At 33.3% G+C, this 27933-nt stretch overlaps 1 protein-coding gene across 1 annotated transcript; it reads right to left on the reverse strand.

The window, feature by feature from the left end:
- Positions 1-1160: 1160 nt before the first annotated feature.
- On the reverse strand, positions 1161-19234 carry LOC113893418. Its single transcript, XM_027543416.1, has 13 exons — positions 19018-19234; positions 18449-18547; positions 17904-17957; positions 16932-17080; positions 15097-15197; positions 14659-14774; positions 7346-7428; positions 5383-5470; positions 4777-4875; positions 4203-4256; positions 3521-3672; positions 1709-1809; positions 1161-1389 (listed from the first exon to the last, which is right to left on the reverse strand). Exons 1-13 carry the CDS (start codon positions 19202-19204, stop codon positions 1272-1274), a joined length of 1401 nt encoding a protein of 466 aa, XP_027399217.1. The 5' UTR covers positions 19205-19234; the 3' UTR covers positions 1161-1271.
- Positions 19235-27933: the final 8699 nt, after the last annotated feature.

The following is a 27933-nucleotide window of genomic DNA, read 5'->3' on the forward strand; positions in this document are numbered from 1 at the left end:
TGGAAGAAAAAATAAAAATGTAACATTACTGATTGTTTACAAACTCTATGAGAAAAATATGAATAATATGGAAGTGCTTTCATAGTAAAAATGTATGATGGAAAAAATCCTTAAACCTCATACTTGAAGTATTTAAATATATTCCCATAATATAGGAATGATTCATATAGGACCTTTACTGTACCTTCTATTCAACATTGAAAGTAAAACCCTGCAGTGTAAAAATAAGTCATGAAAAAAAATGCAATTGCACCTGGAGAAAAGAAATAAAATGTGACTATTTATAGTTCTAATAGCTCTTTTTATTTTAAAAATCTAGAGGAATATATATTTGAAACAATAAATTAATATATAATATCAGGGAAGTCATTGGACATAAGATACACCTGTAAACCTCTGAGTTTTATTTTGTTTATTTCTGCTGCAGAGCAAAAATTACTAAAAATTTAAAAAATAAAGATTACATTTACAAAAGCATGGCTATGAAATATCCGTATTTCTTTAAGATTTCGATATTGAAAAAGGTAAAATATGCTAAGTGGATTTCCTTGGCAGTTCAGTGATTGGGACTGTGCTCCCCATTGTGAGGGGTGCAGGTTGGATTCCTGGTTGGGAAGCTAAGATTCCACATGCCACCTGGCATGGCCAAAAATAAATAAATAAATAGAAAGAAATTAAGAGAAAACCTATATTATTGGAAGGATAAAGCATAGTACTGATTGGAAGAGTCAATATTGCAAAGATGACTCTCTGCAATTTATTTTAAAGATTAAATGCAGTCCCAAGCAGTTTTTTAAAGCAGCTTTATTGAGATGTAACTTACACAGCCTAAGATTCATCCATTTAAAGTGTACAATCAGTGATTTTAGATATATTTTTAATTTGCAATGATCACCACTATCAAAATCTAGAAAGTATTCATCACTGTTTAGTTAGCATTAATTTCCTTTCCCCACCTCCCCACAGCTCTTGGTCATCACTAATATGCTTCTGGTCTCTCTTTTCTTATTTTTGATATTTCATGTAAATAATGTACCAAGCAATCCTTTAGAAAGTTTGATTGCTGTAAATATATAGTTGAGCAAAAAAAGCCAGATGTCAAAGGAATGATATCTGTACTTTCTGGTGTGCATATTAAATTTCAAGAGTTTTGTTAAAAAAACTTCCATTATTAGAAAAAAGAATATAACGCATTTTGAAGTTTATGCAATCATACTATTATTTCCATTTCATAAGAGATGAAGTTACCCAACAGCAGCCAAACTTACTTTTTAATTCTCAAGCTTGTGCTTGCAAGTATAAAAATTTGGGAATTCACAGTCATCTGACTTTATGTCCCCCGAGGATAACACTGCACAGTTTCCTTTCTCAGGTAAGACGTCTAATACCCTGTAATGGAAAGCACTGCATAATTCTGTTATGATATATGAGGACAGCTCATGAAGTTATAACATTTCTGTATAACAGTAATAAAAAAGATATTTTGAAAGTGGGTAATGGTGTTTTTAACATAATTTCAGGCAGAGTTTGTTATTAGGAAAATGGAATACTGAGATTTCTATTTTTAATATTTCTATCAACATTTTATTAACTTTCAACATCTTCCTTCATCATTGTGTAATTCAACCAAAACAAATGTTTTAATAATCTTAAAATATTTATTTTTAATATGTTCCTCCTCTATATAGTATGGTTTTTAAAAACTTACTGTAGTTTGCAAGTTGAACCATTTTGCCACATCCACGGATGACCACGGCCTTCACGAAAGACTGGAATCCATGATATAATTGATAGGGACTTCAGAAATTTCTACACAAAAGTATTTTCATTTAATCACTATGGAAGATTTTATTTATTCTTAAAATGCAAATAATGTGCTCTTTCATAGGATCCTGAGTTTTCTGAACAAGATGAAAGTATTAGAATCTAATCTAACACTAAAAGTATAAAGGTGAAAGTTTTAATATTTGTCAAAGCATTAACAAATGTCAGTACTTTTGATTAAAAATAAACATTTATGTTTATTAGTTTCATTGCTTTTCTTATGTTATTAAAGAAAAGTCTGATTCATGCAGTTTAATTGCTACCCATGTTGTCAAATTAAACATAGTAAGGTTTTAAATGTTTTCAGATTCTGTGACATTCATTTTTCCAGATACTGTGATTATATCACTGGATTTCACTACTATATTTCTCAGAGTTTCAGTTTTAGAAGAAAATTAAGGGATTGAAATTGAGAAAAAAAGTGACACAAAAGACAAACTTTGGTTTTCTGGGACCCACACCATTCTTTGCCTAGATGAACCCCAAGTCAATCTTTTTCTGTATTGCTGGAATCCAGCAGATAAGACAGAGTGTCAGAGACTATTTTCTCTCTGCTTCTCCCCATTAAGTACAACTGTAAACGTGGGAACTAATGAAAGACACAATAATGGAGGACTCTGAAAGGTGGCAAGAGAAGGGTGATGTGGTTGGAGACTTAACATCAGCTTGACTCTCATGTAATCTCTCATCACTTTCCAGGATGAGAGAACAAGGGAACAACAATTAGGGGCATCTTATATCTTTCCTAAAAGAAGAAAATGACCTAGACCTGCTAAATGACTTACCCAGCCTAGCTGTAGGAGGGGGCACAGATAAGCCATTCCATTCTTCCAGTGTGTTGAGAGGAATCCTGTCGACAATGCCACATGAGCCTTACAAAGTGTCCGTCAGGACACCTGCTAACAAGAAGCAGTTAGAGGAAGTTTTTCTCCTGCCTCCACAAAGAGAACTAGAGTTGGGAGGCAGGGGTGGAGGTGGGGCCAGCAAAGAGGATCCCATGACTAAAAGTTCTGAACCTAGGAAGCCTCTTTTCCTTAAGGGCATAAGACTCCATCTCCACTCAGTGACATTGGATAGAATGGATTTAAATGTTATATTTACATAATGAACTATGGAAATTAACAAATTCCACATAAATACAAGAATATGGATGAATTACAAAACTAGTACATGGAGGGTGCAGAGACTGAACGAAGAATGCATATAGTGTGATTCTACGTACATGAAAAGCAAAACATGCCAAGAGATTCTATAACATCAAAGTCATGACAGTGGGTAAATAAGGAGGACACAGAATGATGAGAAATTACAAAGAATAGGCTGCTGGAAAGTGAAAACTTCTAATCCATGATCTGATGTGTAATTACATGGTTCTATTTACTTTGTGATCTTTGTGAAAATTTATGATATGTGTACTATCCTTGATACATGGTAAAATTAAATAGCACAGTTTATCTTAGAATATAATAGCACTTGGAGAAGCATGGTTTTCAGTGAAAAAGCAAATGGAAATAATTAAGCATGCATTAATAGGATAAAAATATAAATAAAATATAAAGTTGTATTCCATTATTTAGTAAAATAACAGGCCTTAAACAAACTACAAATACATACAAAAATACAAGTGAATTCTAACAAATATAACACTGACTGAATCAAGCCTTTAACAAAATGTTGGAAACATTTGATATCTTACCAGTTCCTCTTCATTATCTAAATAAAGCAGAGTAGAGTTCCTAGAAGCACAGGCTGTCAAACTCCCATTCCATGTTTTTTCTTCAAAGATGATATAATAGCAGTTGTTGGAATATGTAAACCAGTCTTTTGGAAAACGACCACAATGGTCTTCTGAGGAAAGATTGTGAATTACTAGCCAAAAAAAATTGAATTTTATAAAATAAAAGAAACTACATATATGCATAGATATAAATATATTTATGTATATACATGCTTATACAACATATATATATATGCACCCTCAAGGCTGGTACATATTAAACAAACCAACACATACATTCACAGAAAGAGTCAGTCTCTCATAAGCCAATTTATGTCTCCATATAAAGCAAAGACACAGAAATACCCACTCTTTACACGTCCTGAGGATCAAGAAATGAAACCTCTGTTTTAGAATAGCAAACTTATTTGCCTTTATTATACTATAGCAGAAGGAAATTAGAACCAATTGTCAACAAAGCATATGGTGATCATACTGTAGCACAGACAGAAGCATTCTCCTATAATCATTACTTATAAATATTTGTTGCTCCATTTTACAATTTATGTTCTATGCTATAATCTATTCTTATTTTCATTAGCCTAAAATAGAGACAAAATACCAATTGTATATATGCCAGAACTTTAAAATTATTATGTACCTTTCTGGAGCCTTGTTATCCGAGAGGAGTTATTCTGTTCCTGTATTAGAGCAGCTACAAAATTAATCATTACAAAAGTTAATATTGCTCTAAATAAACCATAATGATTTTAGTTTATGAGTCTAAAATTTGGTTAATTGCTTAAGATTAAATAATCTAAACTAAAACTGACTCTACCAAGAAAAATAAATTAAGCAATGAAGATTTGATGGAAAAGAAAAAATTAAAAAACAAAAAGGAACAGATGCCACCACCTCTTATAGTATTTGGTTTAACCAATCTCAAGAACTGATTTGTGTTTCTCAATATAGTCTTTCATCTTCCTAAAGTCTGTGTTTGAGTTATGAAATCAGAAAAACATATATATACATGTAAACCTATATACAAATATATACATATATATATATATATAATGTTCTCTAGAATCATTGTGTTATTTATACTTTGGACAATCTGAGAATAGCTATTCCACATTTAGGCTGAATGCACAGTTTTATTTCATCATATGATTTTTGAGAGGCACTGATGATCATTAAAGTGAAAAGTTCAATCACAATTTCAAAAATATACTTACGTGGAATAAAAGTTATCACTCTCACTAGAGTATACATCAAGACAAAACAGATGATTCCCAGGATCACAGCAACAATCTCCTCTCGAGGTGATGGTAAGCCTGCAGGGAGAGAAAAGGAAACACTGAGAAAGGAGCAATGGAGACAGTTGTTTTAGAAGAATAAAAGATTCCACATCCGTGAGAATTCATAGACATCAACTTGGACCCCAAATCCATATGAAACATTGTAATCCTCCTCTCAGAATACATACATTTTCAGCAAATATAACACTTCACAAGTTGTATATCAAAGACTATATATTACAACAGTCCTGGAATAGATAGGCTTCTCTGTCCATGGGATTTGCCAGGGATCCAACCCACGTCTCCTGCATTGGCAGGTGGATTCTTTATCACGAAGCCACCAGGAAGCTCACACTAGAGTACTGTATTTCAAATTCAAGCTCTGATCCTCATAAATAAAAAGTATGTGAGCTATTAAATTCTCACACTTGCACTGGTAGCTCCTGTCATTCCATTGAGGATAGTGAGAAGCATTTTGAAATTTTAATTCCATGTAGGTTTTCTCCTGCTCAATGACTGAAATGGAACTTTGCGTGCTCTTACCTCTAACTTGCTGTTTCCTGGAGTCCTTAGTCAGATTTGGTTCTGGGTAGTTTTGCATTTGATTGTTCATCTCCGCAGCTGTGTAATGTCAAGGATGGTGCTTTATGAAAACTGTACCTAGGTAGTTAATAAATGGTGTATAAAATCACAAGAAGCCTGAAGTGGGTGGTGTGTGAGATGAGTGACAGCACTCATTTTGCAGTTAAGCAAGGTGCATGTTTGGTTCTCCTTTCCACAGGGTATAAGTAAGTGTTTCAAGATAGACTAAGTTTTAAAAATGTTTGAAATAATGTTATTTATCATTGGAACAATGAAATTAATAAATTGGTGAAAAATAAAGTTCATAAAGAATAATGTCCTTATCAATTTACAGTTAATTTGCAAAGAAACATTTTAAAACTGTTACAGTAACTATGTTGAAATTAAAATGCCATACTGGAAAAAACAGATGCACCAATATGCCAATTTTTGTGATAATTTTAGAACCCATTAATGGTTAAGGATTGAACCTTCTAAAGAAGAGAGAATAATAGTATTGGCATATGAAATATTTCCTGCACTAAACTACTTTAATTAGTGGTATCATTTATTAAAAGAAAATGAAGTGCTATCAAATAGTTTTATTTTATTTTATTTTGATTGACTGCAAGTTCTTTGAAATCATTAGAAGTTTAGAGAAATATTTCACATGTTAAAAATGTTACATGACATATTAAACTATCCAAAGCTTAGTAAACAATAAAAATAAAATAATATTAAAAGATTTTAAAATAATTACTTTACAAAAGTAATTAGCAATTGATAATGGCTGAGATATGAAATCATAAAATGATAAATAAAAGTGTCAATCAATTATGGAAGAGTGATACTGACACAGACGTCCAGAAAAATCTTATAGGTGTCAAATCAACGAGGATAGCTTTGGCTGTATCAGCAATTAAATGTCAGATAATGCACATTAATAATTCTGTCACTGGAGTCAGTAGTTAGTGAGAACTAGAATTATTTCTGGCTTTGAAGTGTACAAGGTGTGACCTTTAAAAATTATTTAGTATGTAGAAACTAGTTTGCAAATCCAAAATTTTAATAAAATATGTATTACATAGATCATATAAAAGTCATGTTAAATTTTATATTTTATTTTATTATTTTAATATAATTGCCATAATACCATTCATATCAGTCAGGAAAATGTAACATAATTTCTTAGACAGGATCTCTGTATCTGTGTCATTTTTCTTTCTTATTCAATGTTTTGTTCAAGGTTTTAAAAAGCATTTGGTTGTTTATAATTGGATTTAAATTAGGATTTTATTGAAGCTGTATCAGTCTTATTTTTATTAAAACTCAACTGCTTTTATTCTATCTAGATCTGTGAAGAATTACACTGGCGTTCACAATTTCATGAATCCCCTTTAAGAAGGATGACTTGGGAGAATGGCATTAAAACATGTATAATATCATATAAAAAAAAGAATTCAGGACAAAAAAAATAAATTTGAGTAGTTCATAAAAAAAAATAAAAAATAACTTTCATAAAACTGAAAAAAATAAAATAAAAGCATTAATTCAACAAGTTAAAAAAAAGAATCTATTCTTAAAAGCTGAGTGAAATGTTTAATGACGTATATAAATGTATCTCTACTGATGACAAAATACAGCAGTAACTGTTCCTTGTCATAGTGATTATGAGATTTCACTTTAAATTGCATTGATTTAGAAACTCATTTACACATGTGTATATGCACTTGAATAATAAACAGGCAAGAATTTGAATATTTTACAAAATCCTCCATAATATTTCATATTTTATGCTTACATAATTCTCAGAATTATTCAAATAAATCTACCAGTATATCCTTGATTTGGCTTCATATCAATTGTCCCTAAATTGAACCATATCTAGGCATGGGTAACCTCCTACCAAATGAGATGAGGAATTACAAAGGAGAGAGACACGTACCTTCTGTATGCCAGAGTCCTGATTCCTCTTGTGGGTGACCAAGTTACTGTAGCAAACAGTATTTGTGGTCTTCACAGACTGCCCTGTGAGGGCCACAGCGAAGCAATAGTAGAAAAGGTAGATTTCTCATCATCATGTCACAAAGTTTAAACAGGAAATTCTTACACGAGTATTTTCAAGACAATTTATCTCATGACACAACTCCAGAATATAGGAGACTTTGGGTGTGTAGTGTGTCATTTAGTCTGCCCTTTGGTAAGTGCCTCTGAGAAGTTTTTTTCATTTTCTAAAAGATACTGGGGAAAAGATGACTACGCCTTTAACTTGTTAACTTGTTTTTATCTCAATCACACATACTACAAACTTAGGCTTTGCTAAGGGTGCCTTCAATGTTTTAAGTTCTACTTTTATATAAAGTTTCTAAATCTTGGCATTGTATTTTTCATTTCCTTATACTCTCATGTTTTCATTCCTGTTGTGGAATAAGTCATAATTCTATTAACAATATTTGTCACTAGGGCTTCCCACTTATAGCTAGTGGTAAAGAACCCTCCTGCCAATGCAGGAAACAAAAGACATGTGGCTTCAATCCCTGGGAAGATCCCCTGGAGCATGTCATGGCAATCCACTTCACTATTCTTGCCTGAGAATCCATATGGAGAGAGGAATCTGGTGGCTACAGTCCATAGTGTCACAAAGAGTCAGACACGACTAAACCGACTTAGCACATACAACACATCATGAATTCAGAAGATTTACTACATGGCATTACATATTTCTTTTCCTTATATTAGCATTATGTCTTTTTGGTTGTAATGAAAACAATCATAATCTATTAACAGTAGTTATTTAAGGGTTGTTGTTTTTCAGTTGCTAAGTAGTGTTGGATAATTCACATCTCCCCTCCCCCATGAACTGTAGCATTCAAGGCTTCCCTGTCCTTAACTATCAACCTTTGCTCAGACTCATGCCCAGTGAGTCAATGATGCCATCCAACCATCTCATGCTCTGTTTGTTTCCACAGTTTGTTGTGATCAACACAGTAAAAGGCTTTGGCATAGTCAATAAAGTAGAAGTAGACGGTTTTTTGGAACTCTCTTGCTTTTCGATGATCCAGCAGATGTTGGCAATTTGGTCTCTGGTTCCTCTGCCTTTTCTAAATTCAGCTTGAACATCTGGAAGTTCATGGTTCACATACTGTTGAAGCCTTGTTTGGAGAATTCTGACCATTACTTTGCTAGCATGTGAGATTAGTGCAACTGTGCAATTGTTTGAACATTCTTTGTCATTGCCTTTCTTTGGAATTAGAATGAAACCTGACCTTTTCCAGTCCTGTGGCCACTGCTGAGTTTTTTAAATTTGTTGGCATTTTGAGTGCAGCACTTTCACAGCATCATCTTTTAGGATTTGAAATAGCTCAACTGGAATTCCATCACCTCCACTAGCTTTGTTCGTAATGATGCTTCCTAAGGCCCACTTGACTTCGCATTCCAGGATGTCTGGCTCTAGGTGAGTGATCAACCATCATGGTTATCTGGGTCATGAAGGTATTTTCTGTATATTTGTTTTGTGTATTCTGTCACCTCTTCTTGGTATCTTCTGCTTCTGTTAGGTCCATACCATTTCTGTCGTTTATTGTGCCCATCTTTGAATGAAATGTTCCCTTGGTATCTCTAGTTCTCTTGAAAAGATCTCTTGTCTTTCCCATTCTATTGTTTTCCTCTATTTCTTTGCATTGATCACTGAGGAAGTCTTTCTTATCTCTCCCTGCTATTCTTTAGAATTCTGTTTTTAAATGGGTATATCTTTTTCTCTTTTGCCTTTAGCTTCTCTTCTTTTCTTAGCTATTTGCAAAGCCTCCTCAGATAACCATTTTGCATTTTTTTCTTGGGAATGTTCTTGATCACTGCCTCCTGAACCATTTCATGAACCTCTGTCCATAGTTCTTCAAGCATTGTGGCTATCAGATTTAATGCCTTGGATCTATTTGCCACTTCCTCTGTATGATGGTTTTTGCTGACTGTATAGAGCTCCTCCATCTTTGACTGCAAAGAATATAATCAATCCGATTTTGGTATTGAGCATCTGGTGATGTCCCTGTGTAGAGTCATCTCTTGTGTTGTTGGAAGAAGGTGTTTGCTACGACCAGTGAGTTCTCTTGGCAAAACTCTGTTAGCTTTTGCCATGCTTTATTTTGTTCTCCAAGGCCAAACTTGCCTGTTACTTCAGGTATCTCTTGACTTTCTCCTTTTGATCCAGCTATATCACCATGGCAGAGATTGAAATATTGAATACTCACCATATGATTCATTGATGATCCTCAAATCATAACGTTATCTATATTTTTAATAGGAATATTTGTTGTAAATAACAAAAGCCCAAGTTTCCATAGGGGAAAAATAAGCTTTTAAATTTTCACTTCACAAGAAAATGGGGAAGGCAGAAAATGTTGACCTTTTTGCAAAACACACATATAAAATATTAAATAAACTATCAAATTTGCCTCAAATGGATTTTTTTTCATCAGTTGTCACTTGTATCAAGAAAAGGATAAACGTTTATCTACCATTCCTAAGGATATTCTCTTTCAGCATCACTTCTAGAACATTGAGTTGAGGGAACCACTATTTTTTGCTTTCTGAAATCTATACAAATGTAATGTAAACTCAGTTATGTCCTTGTAATGAAGACTAATACTTGAGCCTTCTAAAACAGTGACTAATGGCTACCTATATGGTTTATCTATCCATTATATTTTATTTACATAAACTAAATTGATAATTTTCTCTATTACTCACATCCTAGAATTATAGTTATTGAAACATTTATTAGAGATGTCACACAATGTAAAATATACTAATGTTTATTTTTAAAATTTGAAGCAGTTATATCTACTACTTTCATAGCCTTTGCTGTTTTCAATAATGTTACACATGTCAGGTTCTTTGTTATATGTAAAAATACGAGTTTAATCTGAAGAAACTGCCCTCCACGCAGGAGACATGGGTTCGATCCTTGGGTTGGGAAGATCCACTAGAGAAGGGAATGACTACCCACTCCAGTAATCTTGCCCGGAGAATTCCGTTGACAGAGGAGTTTGGCAAGCTACAGTTAATGGTGTTGCAGAATCGGATACAACTGAGTGAGTACATTTTCATTTTCACTTTCTCTGGCATTTAACTTTAATAAAATCTATGTTCAGACAACATACAGCAAAGATAAAATTACTCAAAACACTAAAAGTAGTTTGAATTTACTTTTTGTGATATGAATATATCGATTTGTAACTATGTCTATTAATGGCCATACTTAGTGACCTAAGAGAGAGAGATAAATTGGAAGTCAATAACAAGTGAAAATGTCCTTTTCACCTAACGACAAGATCAATTCATTTTCAAGGAAGTTTTTAAATGGAGAGAAATTACCAACTGACTCTATAAAAGGAAATATTTAGGGTCTTCTAAAGAAGGAACTCTTAATCTAGGTAAAATTTTATAAGATGATTTGAAGAAAAGAACTTGTGTGACTACATCCAAATAGATATTGAGGGGTAAAATATTAATGATAAAATTTCAAATTGTAAACACATATTTGTATTAGAATTCAAGGAAGTGAATACAGCATGAGTAGTAAATAAAAGTAGAGAATAAATATATCCTTTCATTGTTTGAGAAGTGGGTGAAAGTACTAACTTGGACTTTATTGAGTAAAGAATACAAGCTGCAAAATGTAGGGCATGAATTAAACTAAGGCATATTAAGTGAATAAATTCTTACAGATGAGTGTAAAAAATATTTATTTTGAAAAATAAGAAAAAATAAAGTACAATTCAAAGAAACAATATATTGTACTTAAAAATTAATTATATATACTTGCATACAAATAAAATATGTAAAGTTTACAATAATTTTAAAATTAGGTTAAATATATATGAAATAGCCTTCCACTTCTAAGAATGTTCATAATTTAAAACATTTTGTTTAATACAGCTATATATATAGAAGAGTTATTTTAATAACTGCTGTCCTAGTTATAATTATTTTAGAAATAAAGAGGAAATTTAAAAACCTGAAAAATGATATGATGCAACACAAGATGGTAGAACTAATAAAGTTAATGTGCTGTCACAATACGAGGGAAGAATCTTGTTAGAAAAGATGAAGTATGTTTCAAAACAATATACTGAGGATCCAAGCCATTAGCAATTACAAAAAAACTGCATGTACTTAATAGTACAAGTTCAACAAAGATTTGAGAAAAGTATGTAGGTTAAATAATCATAAATGGAGATTTAAATAATTACTTCTCACTGCTCATCTGGCAAGCAGATATACCAGTAAGGCTATAGATAGATCTAAACTAGACAATTAACCAAAATATTTGTGCACACACACACTTATATACTCGTATAGAATACTCACACTTTTAATTACACTCAAATTTTCCAAAAATTCATTGTATATTCATAATCCTGATTACATTAATATGAAGTATATAGAACTGTAGTGTCACTATAACAGCCATAAGTCAAGTTTGGCAGATGGACACTTGAAATGTGAGTATTCAAATTTAATTTTTAATTTATTATAAAAAAATAAAAATTTAAGATTTCCTCCTCATTCACACCAGCAGCATATAATAGAGATACAGATTGCTTCCAGATTCATAGAAATTCTTTACAATCTAAGCTAGAAGGTAATAACCAAAAATGTGAAAACCTTTATCTAGTTTTAATTTCAATTACACATTTGTAAATAACATATGAGCCAAAGAAAAATCCACAAAGTTCTCAATTTTTATATGATTTTGAAGGAAAATGCAATAGTAAAATCTGCCTTGTGAAATATCAATTGCCTTAAATGCATACATTGCAAACAAAAAAATAAGAAAGAATAAATTTGAGGAGGTGCCACTAGAAACTAAAACTTAAAAAGCAATCTGGGTGAAATTAAATTCAAGTATAGTCCAAATAGGAGAAGGCAATGGCATCCCACTCCAGTACTCTTGCCTGGAAAATCCCATGGATGGAGGAGCCTGGTAGGCTGTAGTCCATGGGGTCGCTAAGAGTCGGACCTGACTGAGCGACTTCACTTTCATGCATTGGAGAAGGAAATGGCAACCCAATCCAGTGCTCTTGCCTGGAGATTTCCAGGGACGGGGGAACCTGTTGGGCTGCCGTCTCTGGGGTCGCACAGAGTCGGACACGACTGAGGTGACTTAGCATAGTCCAAATAAAGAAGTAAAAGGAAAATAAATGATGCAAAATCATGACAAAGAAAGCAAGTATATTAGAAAGGAATAAAATGGTCAATGTCATTTTCATTTGAAAGGCAGTATAATTGATAAAAGACGTTTAAAGAAAAAATGAGGAGACATAAATCTTTTACATCTATAATAAATATGACAACACCATTATTGTTTTTATAGATGTTAAATAGATAAGAAAACCATACTATGAATATATTCTACTATCTATATGAAATGCCTAAAAAATGCAATTTACCAAATGCAGTACAACTTGGATCCTGAATAAACTTAATATGTGCTAAAGATATGGCATTCATTGCATGAAGTTCCTACAAAAAAAGTTCTAGAAACTCTAATGATAACAGTAGTGAATAATAACACTTAAAATTATACCAGGTCTTTCACAAAGTCTCCAGGTAAGATTAAAAAAAAAAAAAAAGGAACGCTTCCCAATAGAGCCTTGAGAACAAAACTTGCCAGCTTACATAATATTAAGGAACTCAGTCCTGTCTCTTTGTGAAAATTGATGAAGAAAATATTTTAATCTAAGTATGACATATGCACTGATTTTAAGAGAAAGAAAATACAGAATGATCATTGTGGTTTCATTTCAGCAATGTTTGACTGGTTAATATTTGAAGTAAATAGGAATATTTGGAGGAAAAACTTTATTTTTAAAATTAATTTATTTATTTTAATTGGAGGCTAATTACAATATTGTGGTAGTTTTTTCATACATAAGCATTATTTTTAAAAAAATTTCTCATTCTATTGAAGAAAAAATAAAACTGAAACACTACTGATTGGTTACAAAATTTATAAGAAAAAATAAATAATATGGAATTGCTTTCATAGTAAAAAAGTATGATCAAAAAATCCTTAAACCTCATACTTGAAGATAAAGTATTGAAATATATTCCCATAATATAGGAATGATACATAAAGGACCTTTACAGTACCTTCTATTTGACATTGAAGATAAAAGCTTGCAGTGTAAAAATAAGTCAAGAAAAAAACAAAGCAATTGTACCTGGAGAGAAGAAATAAAACATGATTATTTATAGTTGCAATATCTGTTTTTATTTTAAAAATCCAGAAGAATGTAAATTTGAAACAATAGAATTAATACATAAAATCAGAGAGGTCATTGGACATAAGATCAGCCTGTAAACCTTTTTCTTTGTTTATTTCTGCTGCAGGAGCAAAAATTACCAAAAATTTAAAAAGCAACGATGACATTTACAAAAGCATGGATATGAAATATCCATATTTCTCTAAGATTTCAATATTGAAAAATGTAAAACATGCTAAGCGGATTTCCTTGACAGTCAGTGGATGGGACTCTGTGCTCCCCAGCGTGGGGGGTGCAGGTTGGATTCCTGGCTTGGAAACTAAGATTCCACCTGCCACCTGGAGTGGCCAAAAATAATTAAATAAATAAAATAGAAAGAAATTAAGAGAAAACCTAAATTATTGGAAGGATAAAGCATGGTACTGATTGGAAGAATCAATATTGCAAAGATTACTCTCTTTACAATTTACTTTAAATATTAAATGCAGTCCCAAGCAATTTTTTAAAATAGCTTTATTGAGATGTGATTTACATAGCATAAAATTCATCCATTTAAAGTGTATAATCAGTTATTTTATGTACATTTCCAATTTGCGACCTTTGCCACCATCAAAATCTAGAAAGTATTCATCACTGTTCAGCTAGCAGTCATTTTCTATCCCCACCTCCCCACAGCTCTTGGTCATCACTAATATGCTTCTGGTCTCTCTTTTCTTATTTTTGGTATTTCATGTAAATGATCCTATATACCATGTGATCCTTTAGAAAGTTTGATTGCCATAAATATATTATTGAGCGAAAAAGTCAGACACCAAAGGAATGATATCCGTACTTTCTGGTGTGCATATTAAATTTCAAGAGTTTTTTTTTTTTTTTTTTTAAACTTCCATTATTAGAAAAAAGAATATAATGCATTTTGAAGTTTATGCAATCATACTATTATTTCCATTTCATAAGAGATGAAGTTACCCAACAGCAGCCAAACTTACTTTTTAATTCTCAAGCTTGTGCTTGCAAGTATAAAAATTTGGGAATTCACAGTCATCTGACTTTATGTCCCCCGAGGATAGCACTGCACAGTTTCCTTTCTCAGGTAAGACGTCTAATACCCTGTAATGGAAAGCATTGCATAATTCTGTTATGATATACGAGGACAGCTCATGAAGTTATAAAATTTCTGTATAACAGTAATAAAAAGATATTTTGAAAGTGGGTAATTGTGTTTTTAACATAATTTCAGGCAGAGTTTGTTATTAGGAAAATGGAATACTGAGTATCCCATTTTCTAATAGTTCTATCAACATTTTATTAGCTTTCAACATCTTCCTTCATCATTGTGTAATTCAACCAAAACAAATGTTTTAATAATATTCTTAAAATACATATTTTTAATATGTTCCTCCTCTATATAGTATTGTTTTTAAAAACTTACTGTAGTTTGCAAGTTGAGCCATTTTGCCACATCCACGGATGACCACGGCCTTCACGAAAGACTGGAATCCATGACATAATTGATAGGGACTTCAGAAATGTCTACACAAAAGTATTTTCATTTAATCACTATGAAAGAATTTATTAATTCTTAAAATGCAAATAGTGTGCTCTTTCATAGGACCTTGAGTTTTCTGAACAAGATGAGTGTTAGAATCTAATCTAACACTAAAAATACAAAGTTGAAAGTTTTAATATTTGTCAAAGCATTAACAAATGTCAGTACTTGTGATTAAAAATAAACTCAAACATTTATGTTTATCAATTTCATTGCTTTTCTCATGTTAATAAGTAGAAGTCTGATTCATGCAGTTTAATTGCTACCCATGATGTCAAATTAAACATAGCAAGGGTTTAAATGTTTTCAGATTCTGTGACATTTGTTTTTCTAGATACTGTGATTATATCACTGGATTTCACTACTATTTTTCTGAGTTTCAGCGTTAGAAGGAAATTAAGGGATTGAAATTGAAAAAATAAGTGACATGAAAGATAAAGTTTTGATTTTCCAGGACCCACACCATTCTTTGCCTAGATGAACCCCAAATCAATCTTTTTTCTCTATTGCTGGAATCCAGTGGGCAAGACAAAGGGTCAGAGACTCATTTCTCTCTGCTCCTCCCTGCTAAGTACAACTGTAAACATGGGAACTAATGAAAGACAGAAGAATGGAGAACTCTGAAAGGTGGAAAGAGAAGGGTGATGTGGTTGGAGACTTAACAGCAGCTTGACTCTTCTGTAATCTCTCATCACTTCTCCAGGATGAGAGAACAAGGTGAGAGGTTAGGGAACAACAATTAGGGGCATCTTATATCTTCCCCCAAAGAAGAAAATGACCTAGACCTGCTAAATGACTTACCAGCCTAGCTGTAGGAGGGGGCACAGATAAGCCATTCCATTCTTTCAGTGTGTTGAGGGGAATCCTGTCGACAATGCCATGTGAGCCTTACAAAGTGCCCATCAGGACACCTGCTAACAAGGAGCAGTTAGAGGAAGTTCTCCTCCTGCTTCCACAAAGAGAACTAAAGTTGGGAGGCTGAGATGGAGGTGGGGCCTGGAAAGAGGGTCTCATATCTAAAAGTACTGAACCCAGGAAGCCTCTTTTCCCTGAAGGCATAAAACTCCATCTCCATTCAGAGACACTGGATAGAATGGATTTTAAATGTTATATTTACATAATGAGTAATAGACATTAACAAACACCATGTAAATGCAAGAATATGGATGAATTGCAAAACCAGTACATGGGAGTGTGCGGAGACTGAAAGAAAAATGCATACTGTTTGATTCTATGTACACGAAGAGCAAAAACATACAAAGAGATTATATAACATCAAATGCCACGACAGTGGGTAAATAAGGAGGACACATAAGTGATGACAAGTTACAGAGGATGGGGTGCTGGAAAGTTGAAACTTCTAATCCATGATCTGATGTGTAATTACATGGTTCTATTTATTTTGTGATCTATATGAAAATGTATGATATGTATACTTTCCTTGATATATATTAAAATTAAATAGCACAGTTTATCTTAGAATATAATAGCACTTGTAGCAGTGTGGTTTTCAGTGAAAAGCAAGAATGGAAATAATCAAGCATGAATTCATAGGATAAATATTAATAAAGTATCATAAGGTTGTATTCCATTATTTAGTAAAATAACAGGCCTTAAACAAACTACAAATACATACAAAAATACAAGTGAATTCCAACAAATATAACACTGACTGAATCAAGCCTTTAACAAAATGTTGGAAACATTGGATATCTTACCAGTTCCTCTTCATTATCTATATAAAGCAGAGTAGAGTTCCTAGAAGCACAGGCTGTCAAACTCCCATTCCACGTTTTTTCTTCAAAAATAATACAATAGCAGTTGTGGGAATATGTAAACCAGTCTTTTGAATGACCACAATGGCATTCTGAAGAAAGATTGTGAATTACTAGCCAAAAAATATTGAATTTTAGAAAATAAAAGTCAATTTACATATATGCATGCTGCTGCTGCTGCTAAGTCACTTCAGTCGTGTCCAACTCTGAGACCCTATTGATGGCAACCCAACAGGCTCCCCTGTCCCTGGGATTCTCCAAGTAAGAATACTGGAGTGGGTTGCCATTTCTTTCTCCAATGCATGAAAGTGAAATGTGAAAGTGAAGTTGTTCAGTCATGTCCGACTCCTAGTGACCCCATGGACTGCAGCCTACCAGGCTCCTCCATCCATGGTATTTTCCAGGCAAGAGTACTGGACTGAGTTGCCATTGCCTTCTCCAACATATATGCATAGATATAAACATATATATATGTATATACGTGTTTAGACAATGTATCTATGCATCCTCAAGGTTGGTACATATTAAACAAACCAACACATACATTCACAGAAAGGGTTAGTCTCTCATAACCCAATTTATGTCTCCATATAAAGCAAGGACAAAGAAATACCCACTCTTTACACATGCTGAAAATCAAGAAACGAAACCTCTGCTTTAGAATAATAAAATTATTTGTCTCTTATCATATTATAGCAGAAGGAAATTAGAACCAGTTTTAAACAATTGTATTGTTCATATTGATCATATTGTTGTATAGGCAGAAGCATTCTCCTATAATCATTACTTATAAATATTTGTTGCTCTATTTTCCAATTTATGTTCTACCCCATAATCTATTCTTATTTTCATTAGCCTAAGACAGAGACAAAATACCAACTGTATGTATGCCAGAGCTTTAAAATCATTATGTACCTTTCTGGAGCCTTGTTATCCGAGAGGAATTATTCCGTTCCTGTTTTAGAGTAGCTACAAAATTAATCATTACAAAAGTTAATATTGCTCTAAATAAATCATAATGATTTTAGTTTCTGAGTTTAAAATTTGGTTTATTATTTATGATTAGAGTAATCTAAAATAAAACTGATTTTACCTAGAAAAATTAATTAAGCAATGAAGATTTGGTGGAAAAAAAATATTTCAAAAACCAAAAGTAACAGATGCCACCACCTCTTACAGTATTTGTTTTAATCAATTAAGAATTAATTTATGTTTATCAATAAGTTATTTCAGTCTCCTAATACATGTTTTTGAGTTATGAAATTAGAATATACAAATATGTACCCTCTGTAAATATTCTGTGTTGTATATTTTTGACAGATTCAGAATTACCATTCCACATTTAGTCTAAATGCATATTTTTTAATGATAGGCACATTCTATAATATTATGAAATGTTTAGAAGACTGACCATCATTAAAGTGAAAAGTTCCCTTACAGTTTTTAAAAAATGTACTTACAGGGAGTAATAACGATCATTGTTACCACAGTGGACATCAGGACAAGGCAGATGATTCCGAGGATCCCAGCAATGAGCTTCTCTGGAGGTGATGGTGAACCTGCCGAAAGTAACTACTGAGAAAGGAGTGATGGGAGCAATTGTTTAGAGTAGACATAACACTGCTGCTGCTGCTAAGTTGCTTCAGTCGTGTCCGACTCTGTGCAACCCCATAGACAGCAGCCTACACTAGAACCCATGTAAACAGAGAGTTATGTATATAAACTTGGACCCCAAACTCAATTTCTACAACTGTAGAAATATACCATGTAGAAATATATATTCTCTCAAAATATACCATTGCATTTTCAGCAAATATAATGCTGCATTAGTTGTTGATTAAAGACTACAAATTTCAGCAATGCCAGAATGAAAGTAGTTCTCTGATTTCACATTAAATACCATACCCGATTTTAAGCTCTCTTCCTCAAAATGAAAAATATGTGACTTATCCCTTACTCCTTCTCCACACTTTTGCACCCCAACTGCATATCCTGTAACAGTTCCACCTAGTGACTGGTAATGTTTTACCTTTGAAGTGGTAGTTCTCCTCATTCCCTTGAAGATTCTGAGAAGCATTTTGAAGATTTAATTCAGCATATGTTAATTCCTGTGGAGCTATTGAAATGGAACCTTTAGAGCCCTTAGGTTTTATTCGCTGTCTCTTTGAGTTCTTGACTCCCTTCAGTTCTGCATAGATTACTCCTTGGTTATTCATCTCTGAAGCTGAGTGATGTCAAGGACTGTGCTCTAAGTGAACTGAGGAATGAATGGTGTATATAAGACAAGAATCCTACTGCAATAACATGGGGCGGGGCAAAGAGCTTAGTGTTCACTTTGCAGCTGAACAAACTTAAAGCCTGGTTCTAAATTCCTTGGAACTTCAAACAAGGATTTCATGATAGAACACTTTTTAAAAAAAAAAGATATTTTATATTTGACAATATATTATTGGTTAAACAATGAAAAGCAATAAATCAGGGAATAATAAAGAAGTTCATGACTAATAATATCCTTATTAAGTTAGATTCCACAGAAATATTTTAACAGCATTACAGTGCTTGTATTAAAATGAAAATATTTTGTAATACAACAGAGATTCAACTATAATTTTGATTATTTTGAAATCCAACACTGGTTATAGACGAAGTACTTTAAAGATGAGGATAAAGTTGGCATTTCCTGTACTAAATTATAGTATATGGTGACATTTATTTACTAAAAAGGGTACCAAATGCTCTTTATTTTGAATGGTTGAGGAATTCTTAGAAAACTTTCAAAATTGAGGTACTACTTCATATATTGAAAAATATTACGTGACAAACTAAACATAACCTAAACAATATTAAAAATAAAACAATAGAAAAAGACTAAAAAATATTTATTTTACAAACCTAATTGATAATTGATTTAGTGACTAAGGTATGAATTCACAAAATGATAAACAAATATAGGACATTTATGGAAGAACACTGTTGGTTCAAACTTCCAGAAAGATCTTATAGATGTCAAAGTTAGTAAAGGTCATTATATTTGTATAAGTGATGATAATTGCTTATAAAATCCAGAAAACATAGCTTAATAATTCAGTCAATGGATGCATTAGTCAGAAAGATCTGGAAATTAATTATGGATTTGAAACTTAAAGAAGTGTGTTCTTTAAAAGTTACTTAGTGTCTAGTAACCTATATTATTAATCTAACATGGAAATAATATGTAATATATAATGCATGTTACACTGAGCACTCAATCTGGTACCTATATGTTCTATAAATATTAGTTTTTAACTACTGTTTAAGTTACAATTTCTGTGTTACAATTTCTGTGTTACTATTTCTGATTCATATCAGTTAGAGCCTGGAAAGCAATTTGTTTAAACAAGAGTATCTTTAATTAGTATAGTACATCTTTTCTGAAATGTTTGTTCAATATTTTTTAAAATCCTGTCATTATTTACAGTTAAGGTTATATTAGTATTTAGGAAGCTACTTCATCTCGATTTTTATTAAAAATAAAACTGATTTTATTCAATCTAAGTGCATATATAAAGAATTATGTTTGGCCTTTTTATGCAATGAATTCTTTCCCAAGAATCTATTTATAGAAGTCAAGAGAAATATATATTAACATATTATTATACAAGAAACCTACCTTCTACTGATTATAAAATCCCAAACTAGTTGTTCTCTGTCAAGATGCCTGCAGCTTTCACTTAAGAATGATATACAAATCCAAATATGCACTTGACTAGCATTCTACAGACACTAATTTGAATACTTGGAGAAATCTTCCATCGTATTTGATATTTTATGGTTGTTTTTTACCCTGAGTTATTTTTTTAAGCTAATATTATACTTTGATTTTGTTGTATATTAACTATACTTCAGTTACTTCACATCTAACATTTGCTAGTTCCCACTAAGTGAGATGGTCTAGTAGAGAGACAGGCGAGAAGGGACACATACCTTCTGTTGGCCAGAAAGTCGTGCATCCTTTAGTGGGGAGGTCAGGTTACTCTCATAAAAGAGGCCTGCTATAGCTGTGTAATAAAAGGAGAAATTTAAAAACATAAATCCAGGACAAGAATAAACAATGTCTGTGACCTTCACATACTGCCCTTTGAAGGCTCAGAGTGAAGTGAGAGTGGAAAAAGTTGATTTGTCATCAATGTGTCACTTCAGGTTTGAACAGGAAATTCTCACATTTGGGCTATTTGAAAAGAGTTTAGCTTATCACACACCTCCAGAAAATAGGAAACTTTGGACTCCAATTGAAAGGACAGATGGACCTCTAAGTGTGCTATTTATATTTTCAATTTTCAAATGCCTCTGAGAAATTATTTCCATATTCTACAAGATCTGAGGACACTGAGGTTTAACCACCCATGCAGTTATCTTGCTTCCATCTCAATCATATACATTGCAAACTTAGAATACTTCAAGTTTTTCTTTTAAAACTAGATTGCTAAATCTTGGCAGTACATATGCCTTTTCCTCACATCCTTTATTACTTCATTTCCATTGTCATTAAAGAAGTTCTATGAATCATAATCCCATTTTCAATAAATATTTAAAGATATTTGTCCCTAATTATTCTGAGAAATTACTGCATTGCCAACCATAGTGTACCTGGCACAGAGTCCATCATTTTCAAAATACCATCTCCCTTTCTCTGCCTTAGTTCTTACATTCAGCTTTAATCTTATTAAATAAATATTTTAATGTATAAATTTCCTCTGATAAAAATAAATTCCCTTTGAAAGGATAAATATAAACAATATTAAATGTATCATCATGACATAGGTTGAGATATTAAATAACTACTCATCATATCAGATAACTCATCACTTCCCAGCTACACACCTTCAAATTTTACATTCTCATCATCCCTTCTCTTTTTGTTATAATGAAGGAAACATTAGTAATTTTAATTTTTATCCACCCATTCCTACCTTTAGAGACTAAATGAGTCACCACAGGCATGTCCACTGTTGATCACCATCAGTTTGTTTTACTTTCCTAGTTTCTTCCCACTTCTGTTTTCTCCTTAGGATTCACTTTGTTAGTCTTTACAATATGAAAAATGTCAGTTCTTACCCCCAAACTGAACCACCTTCAGACTACTTGCAATCCAGCATTTTCCTGAGTGCTCAAAACAGAAACTTAGGATGAAATTGAGGCAGGGTCATAGAGGTTTGTGATGTGACTAAGATTGGAAGAAAACTATTGGCAATGTCAAGAGATGTCCAATATGCTGTCAGAGTAGGAAATGAAAACTCACTCCAGTATTCTTGCCTGGAGAATTCCATGGACAAAGGAGCCTTGTGGGCTACAGTAGGGTCACAAAGAGTTGGACACAAATGAGAGACTAACACACACATCAAATCGGTCATGAATTCATCCTCCAATCCTCAATCATGCCTAGTTGTCTATATTTCACTAGGAATATTTATATCACAATATAAACCCAAGTCAAACTTTGCAGTTCAAGAAAAGGTAATTTTTAAACATATCTAACAAAACAATGGGAAGGGGAGGAAAAGAAGACATAAGCCACAAGATAAATGGCACATGCAAATGCAAATGATAAGAAAGCAGGTATAACAATATTCATATCAGATAAAATAGTCTTTAAAACAAATTTCATAATGAAAGACAAAGGACACTATGTAATGATAAGGAGATCAATATAAGAAAAGGATATTATACTTGTTAGCATATATCCACCCAATATATTTAGGAGGACCTAAATACATAAAACAAACACCACAGACATAAAAATAATGATTGAAGGGAATACAATAATAGTAGGAGCTTTTTAACACTGCACTGACATCACTGGACAGATCTTCTGGACATAAAATCCATAAGGCAGCAGAGAATCTAAGTGACACAATAGAACTGATGAACTTAATTGATATCTACAGGACATTACATACAAAAACCCCAGAATATCCTTTTAAGTGCACATAGAACATTCTCAAGGATAGACCACATACTAGAACACAAAATATGCCTTAAGGGGTAGAAATTATTTCACACATCTTTTCTGACCACAACTCTGTAAATAGAAATAAAATAAGAAATAAAATAAAATGATAAAAGAATGATTACATGGAAGCTAAAAACACAATACTAAAACCCAATGGGTCAGCAATGAAATGAAAGAGAAAAATCAGAAAAATACCTAGAGATAAATGATGATGAAAAGACAACCTTATAAAACCTATGGGACTGAGCAAAAGCAGTTCTAAAATGGAAGGTCATAGGGATACAGAACTTTCTTAAAGAAGAAAATCTCAAATATACAACCTAACCTACCACTTAAAAAAATTAGAAAAAGAGGGACAAACAAACCCAAAAGTCATCAGAAGGAAGGAAATAACAAAGATAAGAGAGGAAATAAATAAGAAATTAAAAGCAATAGAGGAAATAAAGATAAAATTTTTTTGAGATGTAAAGAAAATCAAGCCAAGTTCACCAAGAAGAAAAGAGAGCTTGAATTTAAAAAAAGAAATTAAAAAATAAAAATGAGAAATAACAACCAATACCAGAGAAAATTTTAAAAAATAAGAAAATACTATGAATCCTTATGTCAATAAATTGGACAACCTAGAGGAAATGAACAAGCTTCTAGAAATGTACAACCTTCCAAAGTGAGTTATGAAAAAAAAAAAAAAGATAATTTGAAGAGCATGATCACTGGAAGTGAAATAGAATCTGTCATCTTAAAAAACTCCCTACAAATAATAGTTCAGGTCTGGATGGCTTCACTGGGGAATTTTACCAAATATACAAAGAAAAAATTTATATTAGTTCTTCTTGCATTATTCTAAAAGGTTGAAAAGGAGGGAACACTCCTAAAGACATTCTAAGAAGCCACCAGCATCCTGATGTCAAATCAGACAAAGATACTGGGAAAAAAAAAAAAAAAAGAAAGAAAAAAAGAGAAAATTATTAAAGGCCAATATCCTTGATATATAAATGGAAAATTCCTCACAAAATATTAGAAAAATGAATGCAGCAATAAGTAAAGAGATCATATGCTATGATCAAATTAAATTCATTCCAGGGTCCCAAGAATGGTTCATCATATACAAATAAATTAACATGATACACCACAATAAAAAAAGAAAAGACAACAAACACTTATCATCTCAATAGATGAAGAAAAGTCTTTGATAGAATTCAACATCCATTCATGATAAAAACTTTCACCAAAGTGGGAAAAAGGGAACATGCCTCAGTATAAACTTTTTATAGCAAATCCATAGTCAATATAATGCTCAACAATGAAAAGCTGAAAGCCATCCAGATAAAATCTAGGACAAGACAAGGGTGCCCATTCTCACCAATTCTATTCAATATAGTATTCAAAGTACTGCCAATAGTAGTCAGACAAGAAAAGCAAATAAATTGTATCTAAATTGGGAGCTTAGCAGGTGGTGCACGAGACATAAGAGAAGCAGTTTTGCTTCTTGGGTTGGGAAGATCCCCTGAAAACAGCATGGCAACTCACTCCAGTATTTTGCCTGGAGAATCCCATGGAAAAAGGAGCCTGGAAGGCTACTGTTCATAGGATTGCAAAGTTGGACACGGTGAAGCAACTGGGCACACATGCATTCGGATTGGAAAGGAAGAGGCAAAAATGTCATTATATGCAGATGACATGACACTATATATAGAAAACCCTAATGACTGCACACAAAACCCACTAGAAGTAATAAATTCAGCAAAGAAGGAGGATGTAAAATTAATACATAGAAATCTGTTGCATTTCTTTACACTAACAATTAACTATCAGAAAGGGAAAGTAAAAATGATCCTGCTTTAAATGCATCAAAAAATACCAAAGAATAAATATAACCATGGATGTGAAAGATCTAAAGGTTGAAAACTGTAAAATATTGATAAAAAGAAACATGATTTAAAGAAGTGGAAAGGTGCTCTTGTATTGGAAGAATTAATACTGTTGATGCATGATGCTGGATGCTTGGGGCTGGTGCACTGGGACGGCCCAGAGGGATGGTATGGGGAGGGAGGAGGGAGGAGGGTTCGGGATGGGGAACACATGTATACCTGTGGCGGATTCATTTTGATATTTGGCAAAACTAATACAATTATGTAAAGTTTAAAAATAAAATAAAATTGGAGAAAAAAAAAAAAAAAAAAAAAAAATGGCCATACTACACCAAAGCAATCTACAGATTTAATGTAATTCCTATCAAATTACCCATGACATTTTACACAAAACTATAGCAAATAATTCTAAAATTTGTATGGAACCAGAAAAGACCCAGTAATCCAGAGGAAAAAGAACAAATCTAGAGGCAGATCCTTCTCAGAACTCAAAAAATACTACAAAGCTACAGTAACCAGTGTGATACTGGCACAGAAGAAGATATATGGATGAATGCAACTGAGCAGAGAGCACAGAAACAAACCCTCAAACCTACAGTTAATTAATCTTTCACAAAGGCGGCAAGAATAAACAACAGAGAAAAAGTCTCTTTGGCAAGCGGCATTGGGAATCTGGACAGCTGAACGTAAATCAATGAAGTTAAAACACCCACCTTGAACCATTTGTTGTGTTGTTCAGTCATTCAGTCGTATTCAACTCTTTCCAACCCCATGTACTGCAGCATGCCAGGCTTTCCTGTCCTTCAGCATCACTTGGAGCTTGTCCAAATTCATGTTCATTGAGCCAGTGATGCCATCCAACCATCTCATACTTTGTTGTGCCCTTCTCCTCCCGCCTTCAATCTTTCCCAGCATCAGGGTCTTTTCATATGAGTCAGTTCTTTGCATTAGGCAGCCAAAGTATCAGAGCTTCAGCTTCAGCATCAGTCCTTCAATGAATATTCATGATTGATTTCCTTTAGGATTGATTGGTTTGCTGTCCTCGCAGTCCAAGGTACTCTCAAGAGTCTTATCCAACACCACAGTTAAAAAGCATCAATTCTTCGGCTCTCAACTTTCTTTATAGTCCAACTCTCACATACGTATGTGATTACTGGAAAAACCATAGCTTTGACCAGACACACCTGTGTTGGTAAAGTAATGTCTCTGCTTTTTAATATGCTGTCTATGTTGGTCATAAGATAAGAAAGCCTTCCTTAATGAACAGAGCAAAGAAATAGAAGAAAATAATAGATCTCTTGAGATCTCTTCAAGAAAATTAGAGATACCAAAGGAATATTTCATGCAAAGATGGGCACAATAAAGGACAGAAATGGTGTGGACCTAACAGAAGCAAAAGATATTAAGAGGACATGGGAATAACACAGAAGAACCATACAAAAAAGATCTTCATGACTCAGATAATCACAATAGTGTGATCACTTGCCTGGAGCCAGACATCCTGGACACAAAGTCAAGTGGTCCTTAGGAAGCATCACTAAGAGCAAAGCTAATGAGCTGATGAAACTCCAGTTGAGCTCTTTCAAATCCTAAAAGATGCTGTGAGTGTGCTGCACTCAATATGCCAGCAAATTTGGAAAACAGTGGCCACAGGACTGGAAAAGGTCAGTTTTCATTCCAATCCCAAAGAAAGGCAATGCCAAAGAATGCTCAAACTCCTGCACAATTGCATTCATCTCTCATGTTAGTAAAGTAATGCTAAAAATTCTCCAAGCCAGGCTTCAACAGTATGTGAACCATGAATTTCCAGATGTTCAGCTGGACTTAGAAACAGCAGAGGAACCAGAGATCAAATTGCCAACATCCTATGGATCATTGAAAAAGCAAGAGAATTCCAGAAAAACATCTATTTCTGCTTTATTGACTATGCCAAAGCCTTTGACTGTGTGGATCACAGCAAAATGTGGAAAATTCTGAAAGAGATTGGAATACCAGACCACCTGACCTACCTTTTGAGAAATATGTATGCAGGTCAGGGAGTAACAGTTAGAACTGGACATGGAACAACAGATTGGTTCCAAATAGGGAAAGGAGTACATCAAGGCTGTATATTGTCACCCTGCTTATTTAACTTATATGCAGAGTACATCATGAGAAATGCTGGGCTGGATGAAGCACAAGCTGGAATCAAGATTGCCGGGAGAAATATCAATAACATCAGATACACATATGACAACACCCTTATGGCAGAAAATGAAGAACTAAAGAGCCTGTTGATGAAAGTGAAAGAGGAGAGTGAAAAATTTGGCTTAAAACTCAACAATCAGAAAATTAAGATCATGGCACCTGGTCCTATCACTTCATAGCAAATAGATGGGGAAACAGTAGAAAGAGTGACTGACTTTACTTTTTGGGGCTCCAAAATAACTGTAGATGGTGACTGCAGCCATGAAATTTTAATTTCATGTGTCTTTTAAGACACTTACTCCTTGGAAGAAAAGTTATGACCAACCTAGACAGCATATTAAAAAACAGAGACATTACTTTGCCAACAAAGGTCCATCTAGTCAAAGCTATGGTTTTTCCAGTAGTCGTGTATGGATGTGAGAGTTGGACTATAAGGAAAACTGAGTGTGGATGAATTGATGCTTTTGAACTGTGGTGTTGGAGAAGACTCTTGAGAGTCCCTTGGACTGCAAGGAGATCCAACCAGTCCATCCTAAAGGAAATTAATCCTGAATATTTATTGGAAGGACTGATGCTGAAGCTGAAACTTCAACACTTTGGCTGCCTGTTGCAAAGAGCTGAATCATTTGAAAAGACCCTGATGCTGTGAATGATTGAAGGTGGGAGAAGGGCATGACAGAGGATGAGATGGTTGGATGGCATCACTGACTCAATGGACATGAGTCTGAGTAAACTCCAGGAGTTGGTGATGGACTGGGAGGCCTGGGTGTGCTGCAGTCCATGGAGTCGCAAAGAGTCAGACATGACTGAGTGACTGAACTGAGGTTGGTCATAGCTTTTCTTCCAAGGAGCAAGTATCTTTTAATTTCATAGCTGCAGTTCACCATATGCAGTGATTTTT

This window comes from Bos indicus x Bos taurus, chromosome 5 (assembly GCF_003369695.1).
Source record: "Bos indicus x Bos taurus breed Angus x Brahman F1 hybrid chromosome 5, Bos_hybrid_MaternalHap_v2.0, whole genome shotgun sequence".
NCBI lineage: Eukaryota > Metazoa > Chordata > Mammalia > Artiodactyla > Bovidae > Bos > Bos indicus x Bos taurus.

Excerpts from the sequence above, each read along its gene's own strand:
- LOC113893418 (XM_027543416.1), bottom strand. The coding sequence starts at position 19,204 with ATGAATAACCAAGGAGTAATCTATGCAGAACTGAAGGGAGTCAAGAAC. Across the intron at positions 18,548-19,017 it reads GGAGAACTACCACTTCAAAG|GTTCACCATCACCTCCAGAG; the intron begins GTAAAACATTAC and ends TACTTTCGGCAG. Across the intron at positions 15,198-16,931 it reads TAGATAATGAAGAGGAACTG|ACATTTCTGAAGTCCCTATC; the intron begins GTAAGATATCCA and ends ACTTTTGTGTAG.